The sequence below is a fragment of the Anopheles cruzii genome, chromosome 2 (assembly GCF_943734635.1).
Source record: "Anopheles cruzii chromosome 2, idAnoCruzAS_RS32_06, whole genome shotgun sequence".
NCBI lineage: Eukaryota > Metazoa > Arthropoda > Insecta > Diptera > Culicidae > Anopheles > Anopheles cruzii.
In genome coordinates, this window is record NC_069144.1 from 61,109,170 (window position 1) to 61,130,558 (window position 21,389).

At 51.2% G+C, this 21,389-nt stretch overlaps 1 protein-coding gene across 1 annotated transcript in view; it reads right to left on the minus strand.

Moving 5' to 3' along the window:
* LOC128268023 (uncharacterized) overlaps positions 1-21,389 on the minus strand; it is a 96,155-nt gene that overhangs the window by 4,726 nt on the left and 70,040 nt on the right. Inside the window, exon 3 of the mRNA XM_053005015.1 lies at positions 2,177-2,413. Within this exon, the coding sequence (XP_052860975.1) occupies positions 2,177-2,413 (237 nt within the window). The remainder of the gene's footprint in view (positions 1-2,176; positions 2,414-21,389) is intronic.

Below are 21,389 nucleotides of genomic sequence, written 5' to 3' on the forward strand. Positions count from 1 at the left end.
AGCTACTACTTTCTTCCATCTTTTAGGTAGTTCCTCGATTCCGTGTCGATAGAACTCCTCATCTTTAGGAGCGATCCACTGAGAGACTCAACGGAACAAATACGAGTCCGAAAGAGCAACACCTGCAGAATACAGCAAGAGGTTAACAGTTCCCATCCGACATTTTCGAGACAGATTTTGACCGGTTTTACGATAAATGGTCGAGCGTTGTCATGTTAAGAAATCAGTTTGTTATGTTTTTTATCCCATTCTCGTCGTTTTATGGCCAAAGTTTGCTTCAAACGCATTACTTGTTGTCGATGGGATTGTCCTTCAATAATTTCATTAGGTTCTGAAAGCTCATAGTGCACCACACCTTTCGTATCCCACCATATGCACAGCATAACCTTTGCGCAGTGGATATTTCGCTTTGGTTGAATAGATTGATGGAACAAATCAGAATGGAAAACAATTCAAAACTCATGACTTCTTGATGTTCTTGACACGATCTGTGTCCACCGTAACGAGAAGGTGATGTCCGCCGTACGAAAACACTCTCAACGGGCGCCGCCAATGAATCACAGAAAATAATTACCACAAAATGGATATTTTTGAACTCACACGCCTGGTTCTCGTCAGAATGGCGCGCGTTGCTGATCGGTGCCATCTGCCACCGACCCCCGGCCCGATGGCTGGAAGGAGGTGGACGACTTGAAAGTCATTACCGCCGCCCGCCGCGGCATATTGCACGACGATTGGACGTCCAGAGGGATGCAGTTCCGCGTAAAGGACGCGCGTCACGGCGACTTCACACACGGGCCCCGACCCGACCCGAGAGCGAGCGCGCGTCCGCAGGTTCCAAAATATCTTTTCATCAGTTCGTTTCGACATGCCGCGACGACCAGGAGGAGGCCGTACGTCGCGCGCGATCAGTAATTAAGCATAAATGGAGCAGCGAATCGGGAGCAAATACCTACGCCGTCGCCACGATCATCGCGAGCGTGACACGAAACTGGCGGCTGGCGGCTGGCGGCAGGTTGATGTTTCAACGCGCGTGCTACGCTTCGGCGGGCGCTGCCGGAACAACGACCGAGAGAGACTCTCCATGACACTCCGCCGACCTGCCAAAGTGTGGAAAACCATCTGTTCCGCGTCACACCGAAGGGGGGTGGGCTCTGGAATTCGCACCGACGACGGACACATTCCATTCCGAGTGGCGTATTGTTGACCTAAACCGTGTCTTTCGCCGATTCCGAGGCCGATGATTTCTTGTGGTCCTGCAACCATTTCAGGTGTTTAACGTAACGTTCGGATCCCGGTGCAGTCGTTGGACTTTTGATTTAATGACTCGTCCCACGACGGCGCAGGCTCGTTGCAGCACCGTCGCGTCGTTTAACAACTGGCCAGATGAGCCACGCGCCACGCTGCAGTGAACGTGGCGCTCTCCGAGAGGGCTTAAAGGCTAATGAATAAATCTGGCCCCAAGCCCCCGACCCGATGCAGAACCCGGTGGTGGGTAGCAACCGAACCGGCTAATGTCACTGCCGCAGTGGCTGGCTGACCGAGATGGTCAGCCAACCGTAGAACCAGACGAGGGGAGGCTCCGAGCCCTAACGGTGGCCCGTTTGTTTCGACAAATGTCACCGCGCGGTTAAATAATGGATCCGGGTGGGGGCCGCCATTGGCGCACTGGAGCAAAGGGTCCCCCCCGCGCCCGGCAGACAATTGAGCGAATTCGGTGTGTCACTGGACTGGACGCGAATCTCTTTGTATCGGCCCTTTTCCGAGGGGCACCACCACCGAGTTTTAATTAACTCCCCTTAAATAACGGAGGCCTCAGGGAGATAGGACAAGTCGAGAGCCACTTTCTGTCCCCGCCGGTGCCGTGTGTTGGCGTATTTTGGTGTTTGGTCACCCCGCACACGGCGCGAGTTACGCAATGGGGGAGACGCGATGCTATAATATGTTTGCGCGGTGTGACCAACGCGCATTATTGTTACACTTTGTTAATGTCTGCAACAAGCCCAAGCCGGGCACTCGGGGCTCGGAATTAATGTACTTTAAAAATCAATAACCGTCACAGCAATTTCCAACGTTTCCGCTGGTGGCTCATTGACGCTTGTTACCTTCGGGGAAAGGAATTAAACATTAAGCCAACGGAGCTAATTTCACCCCCTTTTCGGGGTCGAGACCGTACCTGTTTCAGTTGCCACTGGAGCGTTTCGACTTGCGTTTGCAGGATCACAGACTCGACGCTGGCGTAGCTGCCGCCGTTCGGCACGCCCATGCCCAGCGTGGACAGACTTCCGGAACCGGGGGCTCCGCTCCCACCGTTCAGCATGCCGCCGAGGGCGTAGATGGCGCCACCGTTGCCACCGGCCACCGTGGCAATGTTCACCAGCCGACGGTTCTCCTCGATCAGGCTCTGGCATTCCTGTGGACGAAAAAGTCGAAATCGGGGTGAGTGAGTGAGATTAATGGCGCCTTGGGGTTCTCGCAGCGATTGTGTTACAATTAAAACAAACCCGCCGTGCACCGCCGCCGTCGTTATGCTTCGGATCCATCGGATAAAAACGGTGCGCGTGAAATCATAAACGCGCGTGACGGCACAAATGTCACGTCGCCAAGAGGCTTAACTAGGTGGCCGACGACCACCACAAAAAGAACCTCCGAAATACTTGCACTTTTTGCCCACCGGAGATACTGGCCGGCCAGTAGATCGATTGCGTAACCGGAACGTGGACCGAGAGGACCTTCACCTCCACGCTGAATGCGCGAACCGGGTTTACGGTGGACCGTGGCGGGCGCACGCGTGCGTTTGTTCTACTTGCATTAGATGCGCACTCGACGAAAATCTCCTCTTTCTTGTCTCGGTGGTCCCATCCGGTGCATGAGACGACGACGACTGCAACAAATTTGCATTTAATGAGCGCAACGAGCCAAGGTGTCAGAAAGCCAGGGAGTCCACGCCGCGCTCAGGCCATTTTGGGACCGAATCGAACCGGGCGGTCTGATGCGCAGAAAATCGGACAAATTACACTCGAACCGTTAACGAGCATGGCAAGCAAACAGGCCCTGGTTCCTAGGAAGCCGCGTGGCTCCGGTCATTCAGTGACCCCCGCCGATCGGACCGAAGGCAGGGTTTTGCATTGAAGAATTGAATGTAAAACCGGACGCAACGGATTAGGAGTGGCGTAATTTAGTACAAAAACTCCTTAAAAGACGCCAAACCATTCCCAGTTCAAATGTCTGACATTTCGGGGCGCCCTTTCCTAGGACGGGTACTCATCCAAGAGATTGATGAATGGACCCTCCGCCAGCCGCCGTCCAGTCTGCGACTCGGCCCGGGCCCTGTCATAACACGACACTGTCCATCAAAAGATGCCCCAAAGGGGCATCCGCTTCTTCTGTCACCCCCACGGCACGGCATAATGATCGATAATGATTAATTGCAACAAATTAAAATATTTCCGCCAAACTAGGTGCCCCCCCGCCGGGTGGCCGCGTCAGCTGCCCAAAAGTGCAGACCCTCTACTGTCCCCTTCCGTCTCCCTCTCTCTCTGGGTGGAGTTATTTTAAAATTTCCTCAATTTAAATTAGCTCAAATTAATTAGTTCGTCTCCTGCAGCTGGCTGCGCTGGCTGTCGGCAGGAGGCAATGGCCACGGTCGCTTCGTCGCCGCAGCAGGAGAGAGGAATTCCATTCTTGAAGATCATCGACGCCTTTCGCCCTGCCCAGACGCGTCGTCCGCCGGTCGTCGTCGTCAGGCGGAATGTCGCCAGATAAAGTAATTTGTCACCTTTTTGCCAACCGCGGCGGACGCGACGCGCCGGGAGGATTCCTTGGCCCAAACGGCCCGTGATCATCGGGTGGAGAGTCTGGGAGAGTTGATCTTTTATCGTAGCGTACCACCCCGCCCGGCCCCTAATGAATGCGCACAAAACCCCTCGGGAGGATCAGTGGCGCGATGGCGACAAACGTTTTACGATTGTCTCGCTGATTTCTATCGGGAGGCCACCGTAAAGACGGCGCCCAGCGCATCGTGAACCGCCGCAGCTTCCCAGATTTTGAGAAGCAGAACACAGCGCACCACCACATTGCATAATGGCACCGGTCTGTGACCGACGAAGCAGGAGAGTGAACGGAACATAAACATGAAATTATTTCAATTATGCACCACAGGAATGTGGTGCGATCCCTTCTCGGGTTTCACGTCGGGCGCCCGCGCAACAATTCATTTTCGCAAATTTAAGTTCTCACAATTTCCGACGAATCCCGCACGGCATAATTAATCCCGCGGAGGAACACAATGCACCCTCTGCTGCTGATGGGTTTGCGTGACTTTTGCGCGTGGCTTTCACGTGGTAATCACCAGCAGCCGCGGCTTTCCTCTTGCACTCTTCTGCTGGAAGATAATATTGCCGGTGGAAAAGGATTGGGATAGGATTGCTCAACACGTCGTCGGCCGATTTGTGTGTTAGTCCTGTGTACGTGTGTGCGCGGAGGAAACGGTGCCGAGTTTTCCGACGATCATCCGTCCAAACTCCGCCCCTTCGATTGATGAAGAAACCAACGTGCGACGTGACGAATCAGAGGCATTCGTCGTAGCACATCATTAAATCGGTTGATAGTTTATTAAAATCCCGTTGGCCGGCCACCCCCTGGCGCGCGTCTATCAAACGACGATTTGTTGAGACGCTAGTTCTGGGCGCACATTTCTGTTGGTAAAATATTTACAAAACTCCGGCCCATTTCCGGCACAGCTCGCCATTGCGATTTTGGTCCGAAACGGTGTCTTTGTTTTTCCAATCGTCGTCTCTTAAATCAGGTTGCACCGAGAGAGACCTCCTCCTGCGGGAGTGCGTGATGACTCGCCAATGCCGCCGCCGTCGCCGGTACTGTTGGCGAACTCCCAAACCAAACACTCAACGCTGGTGCTGTTGCTGCTGCTGTTCCAGGTCCCACAGCACACTTCCGTTAGTCTGCGCGCTTGGGCCACAACTGGTAGAGGAGTAAAAGCAAACCGGAATACCGCGGGAGGTTTCTCTCGATCCGCAGCAGCAAGTCGCGCGAAAGTGATTTAGTGCAGCTTTCCTAGCAATAAATTTTTCGCCACCATCATCATCGCCGTGCGCGGGCTCTTCTCCACGCATCAGCACATCGGCGAGGGGAGGTGTGCAGATCGCGCCTTTCGAGCACTAGAGCACGGGCGGCCAGAGTGCGTGCCGGTTGAGCCGCCGGATTCGGATCGCCGGCGCGAAATAATGAACGGCCGCGGTCGGGAAGCAGCATCGACGACGGGAGCGGGAGTCGTTGGCGATCGCGCGTTCCAACCGGTCGTGGCCAAAATGGTTTGTTATTTTGGGCCGATGCGGAAATAATACTTCAGGCCGTAATTAGAAATGCGTTTGGCGAATTCCTCCCCACGGTCCGGCCCCTATAGCGAATATTTAAATCGGATGCGGAAACTTTTTGCGAGACTGACGACTGAAAGGATTCGAAGGTCGAACCTTTGCGCTTATCGAATGTTACATTCATTTGAAAAGGTGTTAACCTATTCCAACTTCTAACGACGCGTCGCAAAAAACGAATAACGACCGCGAAATGACTTTTCTCGGCACAAGCAAAAAACAGTAAGTAACAGGGCAGGGTCAGATTGCAACATTTTTGCGATAAGCAAATCGGAGGGCACACAAAAAGTAAACTATGGGCCTCGCGTGTGTGGTGTGAAGCATCGCTTAAACAATTCACGGTTTCAAATACGGCGGTGAAGACGAAAAACACGGAACGCCACAGCGCGCCGTGCCAAACTGGCTTTACCCCACACACAACAGCCGCTGGGGCCGATGAAGATGGTCGTATTTCAACACCTGGCCCTCAGAGGGTTAAAAAATAAATAAACAGTCGATAAGCTACGAGCAAAATAATGCTGAAACAGACGCACAGATATTGCACACGCCTCGCATTTTCTTTGCACAGTCAGCGAATAATGGTGCTGCCGCCATCAATCTTTTGCAATCGAATGCACAAAATGCAGTTGCACTCAACAAGGGTGAATGCGTTGAAACCCTATACGCAAAAATGCAATATTGCAACCCCGAGACCCCAAATGCTCCGAGGGCCGGTTCGGATCGCTTACGGAAAGGATAGGCTAAATCTCATCTCGAGTATCAACACGCCCGTATAAATGCACTTCCAATGATACCGAGCGCACGAACTGCATTCCTTTCAGGAAGACGATCGATCGACCGGGGGCCCAGAAGCTGACCAGCATCAGCGTACCGATCCCAAAAATAGGAGCCCCCACCACGAAGGAAGCGGAAACTTGATCCAATGACAGAAGGGTGAATTGACTCACACGTCTCGTGGCGTCCCTAGAGAATACTCCCCAAACCCCAAACGACCGACGCGTCAAAATGAGGTGTGTCTGCGTCGCGAAGAACATGTCCCCCCTAAGCCTGCACGCGACACCCCGACGACGATCCACCCAAAACGGGGACTGCTTGGGCAGTTGAGGAGTTTTGGTCGGAGCGGACTTTGTTTTGACTGCGACGACGCCACTCTGGGGCGAGAATCCTCTGGCTCAGGGTGCCCGCCCTACATAACTCGACCACAGCAAAAAGGCGATCTCGTTACGATTTCTATTTCGTCCACTTTTCAACGCCGATTTGCGCAACTTCATCGCGAGGCGAACAAGCCCGACGACAGCTCTCCTAGAGTCTGGGGGCCACCGTCTCGGCCACACGACACCTTTGGCCATCGCCCACCGCGCCGTTGATGGGTGTGATTAAGATAATGATTGGGTGCTAAGAATCGAGACGTCGTGACCTAACACTTTGCGCACAGGAGAAGGTGATCGCGAAGAATTTGATCGCGACATCCCGTAGACCGAACTATGGCTAAATTTTTGGATAAAATGCCCAAATAAAGATCACCGTAACGCCGTGTAAGCGAGAAGATATCAAGTGAGAGGGGCAGACTGAGTTGCGGCGACGAGGGCAGAGTTTCTGCATCGCTGATTTAGTGGCTCAGAGGACCGCCCAAAAGTAGCGCGACCTCTACCCATCAGCCGACGCGAGATGTGTCGTTGATGAGCCGCTTTTCCTTGGCCCTGGCCACACACAGAGTGGGCCACAAATGTAAGGCGGGCGATACCCTTATTGGGCCCGCCTTTTTGGTGGCTCTTCTCCTCGCACATCCTCGCCATCACCACCACACAACCTTCGGCCCGCGGTGTCGACAATGGAGAAAAGCTTAATGTGCTTAATGCCATTGCCGCTGGCATTGAGGATGGTGGCGCAATTAACGACAGAGCTAACCTTTGGCACAGAAAACAATTGCAAGTGGTTAAAATGCAAATGAAAGGTAACTACACTGTTGACCCCACGAAAGGTACGCTACTGCCGCGCGTCCCAGGGATCAAAACGGGTTGCGAAAGGGTGCTGCGCTTGTGGCTTAAAACACTATCGATTTCAGCACCGGCCATGACACCGACCAACTGTTACCAATCTCGGAGAACTAATGTCCGTTCTTAGCCGCCACCGATTGCGTAGCTAACCGGAGGATTGCAGCATAAAAAAGCTGATCTTTTCGGAATTTCGTCACAAACCACCGCTGAGAAATGGATATCGATTAATAAACACCACCCACGGCGCGGGAAATTAAAGTGGTCAACCTATGGCCTGCATTAAACAGCATTCTCGCGTGCCCGAAGGAGTTTCCCGGAGGGACCAGACGTCTAAGAAAAGTGAGATCCATTAAATAAAATAACATCACATTTGGGTCACCGGCAGGCGAAGCGGCCACGTCAAGAGGCCGCCGACCACCGAAGGAAGATAACCTAGATTTGGGGAATTACATTTCAATCCGCTCCAAGAGGGTCCGCGAGAAGAGCAGACTCCAAATCTGAAATGTTTGAAATCGATTCTTTGGGCGTTGGGAAACGTTGCGCCACGCCGTGCGGTCATTTATTCGCTCATTAACACAACGGCTGGGGCTGGGTCTGAGAATCCCCTCCTCGAATTGTTGGTGGCGTCTTCGGCTCCAAGAACGGAACGCGAAGGTGTTGAACCACAAAACCACCGACCGACCGACCGACCGTCTCTAGGCGCGGCACAGGCGAAAAGGAAGAACACACCGGCGGCCGGCGGCTGGCCGGTCTGCTGTTTATTAATAGTGACAAACGATCATCTCTAATTTGTGTCATTTTCATTAGTTTGCATTGCGCTGGTTAGGACGAGCCACATTCCGGCAGCGGTTAACCACAACGGCGCCGCACCGCGCGCGCGCGACGGAACCGGATGAGTGATGTTCTTAGGGGATGTTGAAGACATATGCGCGGCGGCGAGAGATGGCGGCCGCCATCCCGCGGCCGATGCTAACCTAAATTCTTCGCCGATCCATGACCCATCCGAACCGAATGCTGTGACGACACACCGATCGAGGAGCACCTTGCGCGGTGCATCATCTCGGGGCCACAAAACATACACTCTCCTCTATAAATAACGCGTTCCTTACTAAGCCGTTCTATATATCTAAGGCCCAAAGTGAGCCAAGACGCAGCCATTTTCAGTTGACTTCCCCGTCCAGCGACATGGATTCCTCTATCTCGCCCACACTCCGAATCACCGTTTCCAGTTCCCGTTCACGTTCCACAACCTGAGAATGTACCGTAAGCCCAAAAGCAGCATAACAAAGCAGGGAAGTTGCAATTATTATCTTAGGAAAATGCCTTTCTTTCCTGTTCTTGCTTGGTTCCCCGTCTTATGCCGCGAATTTGCGTGTCGTGCGTGTGTGCGTGTGGCCAAGAATCGTAGAAAACGGCAAATTTCGAAAACATTCGAAAGTGTCGTTGAACTTGGCCTGTAATTGGTATGTCTAGGACGGCGGCCGAGAGGCGGAAAGAGAACGCCAGCAGCGCGCGCGCGCCACGTTCCGGAACCAGCGCCTCTCGGTGATGGTGTTCTCTTGGGTCGGATGGTTCTGGTCTGTTTGTGGCAGAGTGGCGCACGCGGCACGCAGGCACCGAGCCTGAGGCTTTGGGGCCTCAATTTGGGTGCGCGCAGCTCTCTACTGCGCCTTTTCCCCCAGGGGGGCCGGCCAGGCCGTTCGCGATTCTGTGGCGTACGGCACGCTACGTCGCGCACGCACACACACTGAGTCACAAGACAATCACACGGTCACGAACGGATGCGTTCGGGGAGATGGCACCTTAGGCGGTGACCTAACCAGCTGACCCTAGAGCTAGAGGGGTGGCTATCGATTTCCTCCTATCACTTCTAGGTGTGGTCATGACACTGCGCACGGGACCTTGGTTCAGCGGGAGTGGCGTCAAGAGGCCTTACGGTACATTGCGAACTAATTGGCCGCGTTAAGGAGGTTGTGTGTGCGCTTCCGATGCTGTTGTTTACCGAATCGCGTGTGACCGGATTCGTGACAAGACAGTCGGCCGGCCGTGAGCTGTGGACGAAGATGCTATGCCGCGGTCCGCTCGCCATAGGCGCGATCGATAGGCCGGGGTTCAGAGTAATCGATGGACAATTACCCACACGGAGAGGGGCATAATCAACGCGGCGAAAAACGAGGTTATGCGCTAAAATACAGTCAATCATTCGGTCTCTTATCCAACGCCGATCAGCCGAGAGCGGAGAGTTTGGGAAGAAAGTACCAATCAATTGAGCGCCTCGCTGAGCGGAGTGAAGATACCCCTTGTCGTTGCCACGGTGAAGACCCACATGAGCCAACGGCGAGAGCGAGCTCGAAACTATCTTAAACCGCCGCAACCGGCGCAAAGTTACACAACACACGCGACGCACTAATGTTGCAGCAGATTAGAGGCAGAGGAAAAAAAAATAGTTGAATAAGTTCACGCCGGCCGGCTGGCCGGGCCCCGGGTTGCCGCGGACGGGGGCTGCAAAATTTCTCCTCAATTATGCCTCAGCCTTTCGCCTTTCGTTGGGCGGCCCAAGAAGAATTTGCTGACCCTATTTCATGCGCTGGCCCCGGCCGGTACACACCGACGAGAGTCAACTATTGTTATGGGGCTGTGTGTTGGGAAAACCTTGAATCAACCCAATCCCTCCAACAAATCGGCTTAAGGCACGCACGGCCAAGATCTGGCCCACATTAAAATCGACCAAGAAGCTCGGGGTGGCTGCAGACTGGGTGGGGCTTTCTCGATCAGCTCGAGCCGAATCGCGACGGCCGAAAAGAATGTTTTCTCGTACGAAGCCCCACAATGCTGAATAAATTTTCACTTCCCATCTACAGGGAGTCGCGGGGTTGGAATTTGCCAGTCCCTCTGCTGAGCGCTGAGCAGTGAAAAATGCTGTGCATTTCATTAGGGCGGGCGATGCGGAAAACCTGAGCCCATCACGGCGCGGACACGGAGCACTCGAATGTGCACAGTACACCAGGAACACGGCACCTATCATAAACGTGCGGTCGTGATGGCGCCAGAACCACCGAGTGAGTGAACGCAAAAAGATTTGTGTGTGGGGCGCGTGCGAACTACGTTTCTTCAATTCTGGAATGCACGCACTGCACTGGCTAAAACGGGACTTGAGCTCTCAGCTCCCACGTTGTAAATATTTACTTTAAATTCGTAAACCGACGACGGCTCACCTTTATGCGATAGCGCAGAATTTTTTCCATCTCGAAACACTGACGATACTGCTCTGGTTAACCTGAATCAGGATGTTCGCTACACGATCCACTGTTCATGCTTTGATTAAAAACGATCACCGAAAGAATCCACAACCACTAGAAGTAACTGCCAGGCCGGTCGGCCAATTAATGGACAGGTCGCTCAGGAGGCTCAACTAGAACTAGCCTCGCCTCGCGAGACCGCAGATTCGGTTGACCGATGGGTATCTGCTGCCCGCCCCCCTTCCGAAATTCGAGGAGAACGTTGGCCTTTTTCTACTTCTTCCCTGCTGCTCACGACCACCGACCAAAGCATCGGTCGTTGGCTCGGCGTTGGCCTGTGCGAAACGTTCTCCGGCGCTACTACCGGGGCGGAGTGGCCGCGGTTTTGTCCGACCATAAAACTGACACTGACGGTAGCGTGTAATCGCGAACCGCGAACGCTTCTTTATCGCGGCACCATACCGTGCGCGTTTCGCGTTCATGAACCTTTTGGGGCACTGACTGAGAACGGAGAAGAGCCGCGCCAATTATCACCAGAAGTACACAGCATTTTCACACAACTGGACATGTTTTTATTTTGTGGCCACGCAGCAGCACAGAGGGCTTTGTACAAAACGGATAAAACATGTTGCCCGTGTAGCGGAATCGGCACGAAAACAGCATCACAACGAAGCCAATGTTCTACTCCGTAAGTACTATAAAGTAACAGTACATTTGGAGCAAAACACAAAAAAACAGGAGCAATCAAATAATCACACGCCCTGCGATCACTAATGGGGAATTCATTTCGGTAAACCCACACGACCCGCGATTGTCTTCAACCGCCGGCCGGAGGGGGCGAAATTAAACCTCGTTACGGTGTTCCTCCAGGTTGCGTGTGCCCGATTTACGAAGCGGTGCCACGGACACATGAACCGACCGTACGGGACTTACAGATGATTGCGGCCTGCGCACTGGATTGGGGTGGTATAATTTCTGCGCCCAACCCAACCACACAACCTGGAACCGGACCGGGTGGTGGATTGTTCTCGCGGGCGATCATAATTATCACCGTTTCCCAATCTGTGTTTGTTTTCGGACATTTCCGGTCGGATGTTTTACAAGGTGTCCGACAACGATCCGAACCGAGCGAGAATCATTGCTGGATCAGCAAAAAGGGGTCTGTAGCTCTCACCAACAACAGCAGGTGAAAGGTCGTGTCGTTTTCTTCCGCCTTCCATTTCTTGTGCACCACTCAATTCCAATGCCACGATGCCGTGCACGATCCCCGCCACTAACAAACATCAATTAGCCATTCGGAGGTTGTTTATTTACAGCGAGTGGCCCGAGTTCCTGCTAAATCAAGGTTAACCGACGACGAACGAGCTCCACCGTGCATTGAAGGTGGACCAAAGAAAGGCGAAAGTCTCCGGCAGTGCTCCGGAGACGATCGATCGTTGGCCGATCGCTGTGCTCTACTGGCCGACATCTCGCACGCTCCGGTATGATCATACGCTGCGCTGTGCGTACTTGACGAAGGTCGACTAGATTTTCGGTCCTGTCAGGTGAACGCGGCGGCAACGACGAGGACCAGCCGTCAGTCTCGATCACGATCGACCTGACCGACTTGCGTCCGGTTGCCTTCCCGCGAGCAGAGTTGGTACCACATACGGAACACGAAGGTCCGGCGGCATCGATCGCGATCGCTTTCGCTCTACATCTTCCACCGTTCGTTCGCAGCTTCTCCGCTTTTCGGTCGTCTCCAGGTCGGGTCTCCGGTATTGTACAGCAGCCTGCGATCGCCATTAATCGCGTGCCCGCAATTTACGGAGCCCGTTAGGCCCACGCGTGTGCCGCGCTGTCTTAATGAGACTAATGGCTTTATAAAGCGATCTTTGGCCAAATTGAGCTTTTGGCAGGAAAAACCGAACGACTAATTTCGTGGACAGCCAGTCGGCCGGCCAGCTGTTCGTTTTGGTCGTGTCTAATGGATGATTTTCCTTATGGGGTCCTTTACAGAACAGAACCGCTAGAGCAAGATCAAATGCTTATCAATTATAATCAAGCTCAGCTTCATTAGTGTCATAATTTGACATAAGCATAAAAAATGACAAAAATCCCTAAATTAGTTATGTTGCTAATGTTCCTTCGTTCCCTTAAAAACTCTGGCGATGGTGAAACTTTGTTGTTGCAAGCAAGAACACTACCCGCGGGGCCCTTTACATTATGTCATCCAGCGAATGACAGCTTAAATTAAAACATCAACTTCAACCTTTCGATCTTCAGAGAGCGTTGGTTCACGAGAGACCTCTATCAAAGAACTTTCTTCAATCGCCCCTAGTTGTTCCGCGGATGCAAATTAATCATAGTTAAACGTGCACTCGGCACCTTCTCTCCTTCGTCAGTCTCCTGACTTATCTCTCGATCCACAGCCAACGAACCTCTCATGATCGATGCAATTGCATCTTAGAAACTGTGAGCGCGCGCACTCGGCTGCCATTAACGCTGAGTTACTGCTAAATTATGATGATAAATATTTACACCTCTAATTAGTGGCTGCACCGTAGGTTGCCCCGGAATGGGAAAGGTAACCGGCGCTGCACACCGCACGCCAGCCACGCAGGCCATTAGTTGCCGGCGCAGAGGATGCCGTGAACAAGAGAACAAACGCACCGACCCAAGAGTCGGCGCCAAGACGATCGACACCCCGACACGTGAAATTGCAAGCCGTGCCGGCGCTCGCTCGTAAAATAAATTAATACAACGAGGACGATGCAGTTGAACCTATTTTCAATATACAGCCCTTCGCACATCACACGCAGTGCAAATGTCTCCATCGACAAAGCCATCCTGTTGAGAACGCGACGATTTCCAACCTAGCGTTACAAGCAATACAGATAAGCTACGAATTCTAAGAACGTTAGGCACAACACATACGACTCGATCGAACGATGGGTCTTAAGAATCATAAAGAAACAAAGCAGAATCCACAGAGACCACAACATGGGTGCAGATTGCATCATAAAATTATCTAGGGACCGCGCTGGTCCAGCATTCATCTTAAAATACATTGCAGGCAAGAGCAATGAAACATTACGATAGATAAGCGTAGGAAATGCATGGCCACAGCAAGGGACCGGAAATATACCCAAAAATTAGGTCGACCAGCATCGACCAGTAACGATAAGCGACGCATCGAAAGAAAGAGACAAGGATAGTTTAATCATAACAAAACGCACTATATAAAGCGAAGAAATTGTTGAATAAACTCAGATATCGTTAGGCTACGGAACGCTCTGGTCTTAAAGTCTTTTACTCTTGGACCGTTTGATCCCGCTAGTGAGATCCCTCCGGATGTTGACTGCTTACAATCGTTTGCACCACTCCGTCGGAACTCTAATAGTCGGAAACCAGTCTTCTCTCGAGGCCTCCACTGTCAGGTAGTAGTACCCATCTACCCTGTCCGTCCCAGGCCAAAAGAGTCGATTAACAAACGGTTTAAGGCGTTGGCAAAAAGATCAGAACTGGTAAGTGAACGCGAGATCACTTCGGATCACGCTCCTTCGCGCGTTAGGTCCGCTCCGTAACAAATGGTGGCTCCAGAGAGGAAATTGTAGAGTTCTCGTGCGCCGTCTACAATTTCAGTGAACGAATTCACGTTGGTGTGCTGTCGCCATAAGAACAGCTCGTGACGGGATGAAATAGGCCAAATTGTCACATGTTGGTGTGCTGTCGCCATAAGAACAGTAGTGAACGGCTGAAATAGGCCAAAGTGTCACATGTTTAGTTTCCGAAAGGGAAACGTGGATTCACGATCACGGACGGTGATCAAGGATCTTGACTGAAATAGGTCAATGAAGGATTCAGGCTGGAATAAGCCAAACAAGCCGTAACGGCATTTAGTTTCCGAAAGGGAAACATTGATTACGATCACGGACGGTGATCAAGATTAGGATGATATAAGCCAAAGCAGTATCCAACGAGTTGCTGAAATAGGCCAACAACGGGTCCAAGCTGAAATGGGCCAACAACTATTTTGCATTACATCGGAGGCTAACCGGCCAAGACAAAGCTCAGAAAGTGAGAAGTAAAAACACCAGTGAAGGAACCTAAGGCACAATGTCGTATCAGTGCAAAGAGAATCCGAACAGCAGCTGTAGGCTGTGCGAGGACCCGGACGACGAGGAAGAGTACATGGTCAATTGCTTGGAGTGCAACAGAAGGTTCCACCGATCCTGCGCCAAACTTAGTCGCAAGCCCGCATCCAAGGAAACCTTCCTGTGCGTAAAATGTGTCGCGATCGAAGAAGAACTGAGTCGCTTGAGACGAGCGGCTGGGATACCACAAGATTCGACCGAGGAATTAGTGGCCCAAATCTACGCGCGCCAGGAAAAACAGCTACAGGAGTTGACGAAGGCGCTAGCCAACATCAGCGCCAAAGCCGGCGAAACAGAAGGGCCAAACTGGACCATCTACTTTAAGAGGCAGGCCTTGATAAGCCTACCTAAGTTCGGAGGCAACCCTAAAGAATGGCCAAACTTCCGCAAGGCCTTCGACGACACGACGCACGCCGGAGAATTCTCTCACCTAGAGAACTTAAATCGATTGCAGCATGCGTTATTCGGTCCGGCATTAAGAAACGTGCAACAGCTAATGCTCGATTGTGAAAATGTACCGCGAGTGATCGAGCGGCTGCACGAAATGTATGGCCGGCCAGAGCTGGTATACAGAGAACTGTTGGGCGACCTGCAAAGGATTAGAAAAGATTCCAAGACAGTGATCATAGACATGATGAACGCGCTCGAGAACACAGTAAGTAACATCATGTTTATGGAGAGAGAAGAATACCTCCGTGACCACCGACTGGTTGACGAATTAGTGAGAAAGCTGCCATATTCCATCCAAGTTAAACGGATGGAATATGTGTTGAACTCGATGGATCAAATAGGCGTTCAGAATTTGTTCGATTTATGTGAATGGCTGAAACCATTCGCCAGAGTGAACCAAGCCATGACAGAGTATCAGAGGCGTCAGCAGAACCATGCGAACTCAAATCAGCGAAACTACTCGACCCAGCACCACGTGAATCAGTGCAACTATGCAAACCGGCATGACGCAAACCGTCAGAACAAATGCAAGGAAGCAGAGATGCGCGGCATAAACAGGTGTACGAAAAAACATCACAAGTCGCTACACCTCGAACCGAAGCCGGAAGAAAACATCAACACCAAGGCCCAAAAGTATGTCGAACGGCAGCGCGATCTCAACGAGAAGGAACGACTGCGCAGATTGGAGGAAGACACAATCCGTCGGGCCGAAGACACCATCCGCCGGTTGGAGGCGATCCGTCAACAGCATGCTGTCGAAGAAGCGCGCCGTCGCGACGAAGAAAAACGCAATCGTCGCGAAGAAGAGGCTCGCCAGGAGTTTGATGAAAGTAATGCGAAGGGCTGGAGGTCGGTGAAACAGCGTGACAATGATTTTGATAACAGTGAGGAGCCATCGGAGTTGCGGCAAATGTTCGAACCGATCGATGATTCTCAGGTACTGAACACGGACAAGGAGGCAGAAGAACATCAATCCTCCAAGAGTAGTTACGATGACCAAAGTAATGCGTCGAACCAGTTGCGCCAAAAACGTGTACGCAAAAAAGCAGTAGCAGCAGCACGAGAACGACAGGCCATATCGCCGACTCCAAAGATAAAGAAAAAGAATAGAACAAACAGTCGTTGTAAGTCGAACAGCTATGATAAGAGTGAGTCCAACCAAGCGGATTCCGATAACTCGGATCGCTTCCGGAAAAAATGGAGCACGGCAGCAGCGAAAAGGAGTGCAGCGGCCACTGATAGTGACGAATTGTTGGAAGTGAATCACGAAGCTGAACCATCGGTGGCAGCCGTTGTAGCGGAAGACGAGAAGAACGAAACGATTGGGTGTGTTAGCGGACGACGGCAGGGCAATAAAGAAGCGACCGGTGCCCTCACGACAATGTACGAGATCAAGGAGAACGGTGACCTAAACTTGAAAGGTGAAGTAGGCGATGGCCGATTGGAGCAAATGGAGAAACTGGACATCGGCGCGTTCCTGATGTGTCTCGCGAAGCTGTTCAAGCCGTTGCAGAAGCAGCAACAGCCATCGCCGGGATTACAGCAACCATCGCGGCTGCACAACACGGGCGAGGACCAGAGAGGTAAGGACGATCATCCGGGACACATCACACTGAGACCGTCGGACGGGCGGTGGGTACCACCGTCAGCGTAACATTGCCGTACATCGTTGTTCCATCACCTACCACGAGAATGTGACCCGACCAGAATTTGAAAACCGAACCAAATCAAGAAGCGGCATAGTAATAATAACCGAAACAAATAACGAATAAGGCCAGTGGATTAAAGGGACCGTTACCGAGGGAAATACCCCAGAGAATAAGCTCGTAGAGAGATCTTGGCAAATAGTGAAAAGAGTACTAGTAAAATGCAAAAAAATCACTGCCAGTGTCTGCATGCAAGACGGATTGACGGCCCAAAGTAGTGAGTGCACGATATAACAGGATACGATAGGGAAGAAGAAATTCCAAAGCAGTGTCAATAATCAAGCCAAAAGGAACAAAATTCAATAACATTCACGTACAGGGAACGTCAACATAACTAGAATCGGAGCATGTATCTACCCGAAACTAACTGATGTGAACCATTCATCAAATTAACCAAATCAATTAAAATATAAACTATCGTCGCATAATAATTTCTTGTAAAACAGGTTGTTTTACGAGGGCCGGTATGTTGAGAACGCGACGATTTCCAACCTAGCGTTACAAGCAATACAGATAAGCTACGAATTGTAAGAACGTTAGGCACAACACATACGACTCGATCGAACGATGGGTCTTAAGAATCATAAAGAAACAAAGCAGAATCACAGAGACCACAACATGGGTGCAGATTGCATCATAAAATTATCTAGGGACCGCGCTGGTCCAGCATTCATCTTAAAATACATTGCAGGCAAGAGCAATGAAAACATTACGATAGATAAGCGTAGGAGATGCATGGCCACAGCAAGGGACCGGAAATATACCCAAAAATTAGGTCGACCAGCATCGACCAGTAACGATAAGCGACGCATCGAAAGAAAGAGACAAGGATAGTTTAATCATAACAAAACGCACTATATAAAGCGAAGAAATTGTTGAATAAACTCAGATATCGTTAGGCTACGGAACGCTCTGGTCTTAAAGTCTTTTACTCTTGGACCGTTTGATCCCGCTAGTGAGATCCCTCCGGATGTTGACTGCTTACAATCGTTTGCACCACTCCGTCGGAACTCTAATAGTCGGAAACCAGTCTTCTCTCGAGGCCTCCACTGTCAGGTAGTAGTACCCATCTACCCTGTCCGTCCCAGGCCAAAAGAGTCGATTAACAAACGGTTTAAGGCGTTGGCAAAAAGATCAGAACTGGTAAGTGAACGCGAGATCACTTCGGATCACGCTCCTTCGCGCGTTAGGTCCGCTCCGTAACAAATGGTGGCTCCAGAGAGGAAATTGTAGAGTTCTCGTGCGCGGTCTACAATTTCAGTGAACGAATTCACGTTGGTGTGCTGTCGCCATAAGAACAGCTCGTGACGGGATGAAATAGGCCAAATTGTCACATGTTGGTGTGCTGTCGCCATAAGAACAGTAGTGAACGGCTGAAATAGGCCAAAGTGTCACATGTTTAGTTTCCGAAAGGGAAACGTGGATTCACGATCACGGACTGTGATCAAGAGTGGCTGAAATAGGCCAAACAAGCCGTAACGGCATTTAGTTTCCGAAAGGGAAACACTGATTACGATCACGGACGGTGATCAAGATTAGGCTGATACAGGCCAAAGCAGTATCCAACGAGTGGTTGAAATAGGCCAACAAGGGGTGCAAACTGAAATGTACCAACAACGGTTATGCATTACATCGGAGGCTAACCGGCCAAGACAAAGCTCAGAAAGTGAGAAGTAAAAAACCAGTGAAGGAACCTAAGGGACAATGTCGTTCGAGCGCAAAGAGAGTCCGAACAGCAGCTGTAGGTTGTGCGAGGACCCGGACGACGAGGAAGAGTACATGGTCGATTGCTTGGAGTGCAACAGAAGGTTCCACCGATCCTGCGCCAAACTTAGTCGCAAGCCCGCATCCAAGGAAACCTTCCTGTGCGTAAAATGTGCCGCGATCCAAGAAGAACTGACTCGCTTGAGACGAGCGACTGGGATACCACAAGATTCAACCGAGGAACTAGTGGCCCAAATCTGCGCGCACCAGGAAAAACAACTACAGGAGTTGACGAAGGCGCTAGCCAACATTAGCACCAAAGCCGGCGAAACAGAAGGTTCAAACTGGACCATCTACTTTAAGAGGCAGGCCTTGATAAGCCTACCTAAGTTCGGAGGCAACCCTAAAGAATGGCCAAACTTCCGCAAGGCCTTCGACGATACGACGCACGCCGGAGAATTCTCTCACCTAGAGAACTTAAATCGATTGCAGCAGGCGTTATACGGTCCGGCATTAAGAAACGTTCAACAGCTAATGCTCGATTGTGAAAATGTACCGCGAGTAATCGAGCGGCTGCACGAAATGTATGGCCGGCCGGAGCTGGTATACAGAGAACTGTTGGGTGACCTGCAGAGGATTAGAAAAGATTCCAGGACAGTGATCATGGACATGATGAACGCGCTCGAGAACACAGTAAGTAACATCATGTTGATGGAGAGAGAAGAATACCTCCGTGACCACCGACTGGTTGACGAATTAGTGCGAAAGCTGCCATATTCCATCCAAGTTAAACGGATGGAATATGTGTTGAACTCAATGGATCAAATAGGCGTTCAGAACTTGTTCGATTTATGTGAATGGCTGAAACCATTCGCCAGAGTGACTCAAGCCATGACAGAGTATCGAAGGCCTCAGCAGAACTTTGCGAACTCAAATCAGCGAAACTACTCGACCCAGCACCACGTGAATCAGTGCAACTATGCAAACCGGCATGACGCAAACCGTCAGAACAAATGCAAGGAAGCAGAGATGCGCGGCATAAACAGGTGTACGAAAAAACATCACAAGTCGCTACACCTCGAACCGAAGCCGGAAGAAAACATCAACACCAAGGCCCAAAAGTATGTCGAACGGCAGCGCGATCTCAACGAGAAGGAACGACTGCGCAGATTGGAGGAAGACACAATCCGTCGGGCCGAAGACACCATCCGCCGGTTGGAGGCGATCCGTCAACAGCATGCTGTCGAAGAAGCGCGCCGTCGCGACGAAGAAAAACGCAATCGTCGCGAAGAAGAGGCTCGCCAGGAGTTTGATGAAAGTAATGCGAAGGGCGGGAGGTCGGTGAAACAGCGTGACAATGATTTTGATAACAGTGAGAAGTCATCGGAGTTGCGGCAAATGTTCGAACCGATCGATGATTCTCAGGTACTGAACACGGACAAGGAGGCAGAAGAACATCAATCCTCCAAGAGTAGTTACGATGACCAAAGTAATGCGTCGAACCAGTTGCGCCAAAAACGTGTACGCAAAAAAGCAGTAGCAGCAGCACGAGAACGACAGGCCATACCGCCGACTCCAAAGGTAAAGAAAAAGAATAGAACAAACAGTCGTTGTAAGTCGGACAGCTATGACAAGAGTGAGCCCAACCAAGCGGATTCCGATAACTCGGATCGCTTCCGGAAAAAATCGAGCACGGCAGCAGCGAAAAGGAGTGCAGCGGCCACTGATAGTGACGAATTGTTGGAAGTGAATCACGAAGCTGAACCATCGGTGGCAGCCGTTGTAGCGGAAGACGAGAAGGACGAAACGATGGGTGTGTTAGCGGACGACGGCAGGGCAATAAAGAAGCGACCGGTGCCCTCACGACAATGTACGAGATCAAGGAGAACGGTGACCTAAACTTGAAAGGTGAAGTAGGCGATCGCCGATTGGAGCAGATGGAGAAACTGGACATCGGCTCGTTCCTGATGTGTCTCGCGAAGCTGTTCAAGCCGTTGCAGAAGCAGCAACAGCCATCGCCGGGATTACAGCAACCATCGCGGCTGCACAACACGGGCGAGAACCAGAGAGGTAAGGACGATCATCCGGGACACATCACACTGAGACCGTCGGACGGGCGGTGGGTACCACCGTCAGCGTAACATTGCCGTACATCGTTGTTCCATCACCTACCACGACAATGTGACCCGACCAGAATATGAAAACCGAACCAATTCAAGAAGCGGCATAGTAATAATAACCGAAACAAATAACGAATAAGGCCAGTGGATTAAAGGGACCGTTACCGAGGGAAATACCCCAGAGAATAAGCTCGTAGAGAGATCTTGGCAAATAGTGAAAAGAGTACTAGTAAAATGCAAAAAAATCACTGCCAGTGTCTGCATGCAAGACGGATTGACGGCCCAAAGTAGTGAGTGCACGATATAACAGGATACGATAGGGAAGAAGAAATTCCAAAGCAGTGTCAATAATCAAGCCAAAAGGAACAAAATTCAATAACATTCACGTACAGGGAACGTCAACATAACTAGAATCGGAGCATGTATCTACCCGAAACTAACTGATGTGAACCATTCATCAAATTAACCAAATCAATTAAAATATAAACTATCGTCGCATAATAATTTCTTGTAAAACAGGTTGTTTTACGAGGGCCGGTATGTTGAGAACGCGACGATTTCCAACCTAGCGTTACAAGCAATACAGATAAGCTACGAATTGTAAGAACGTTAGGCACAACACATACGACTCGATCGAACGATGGGTC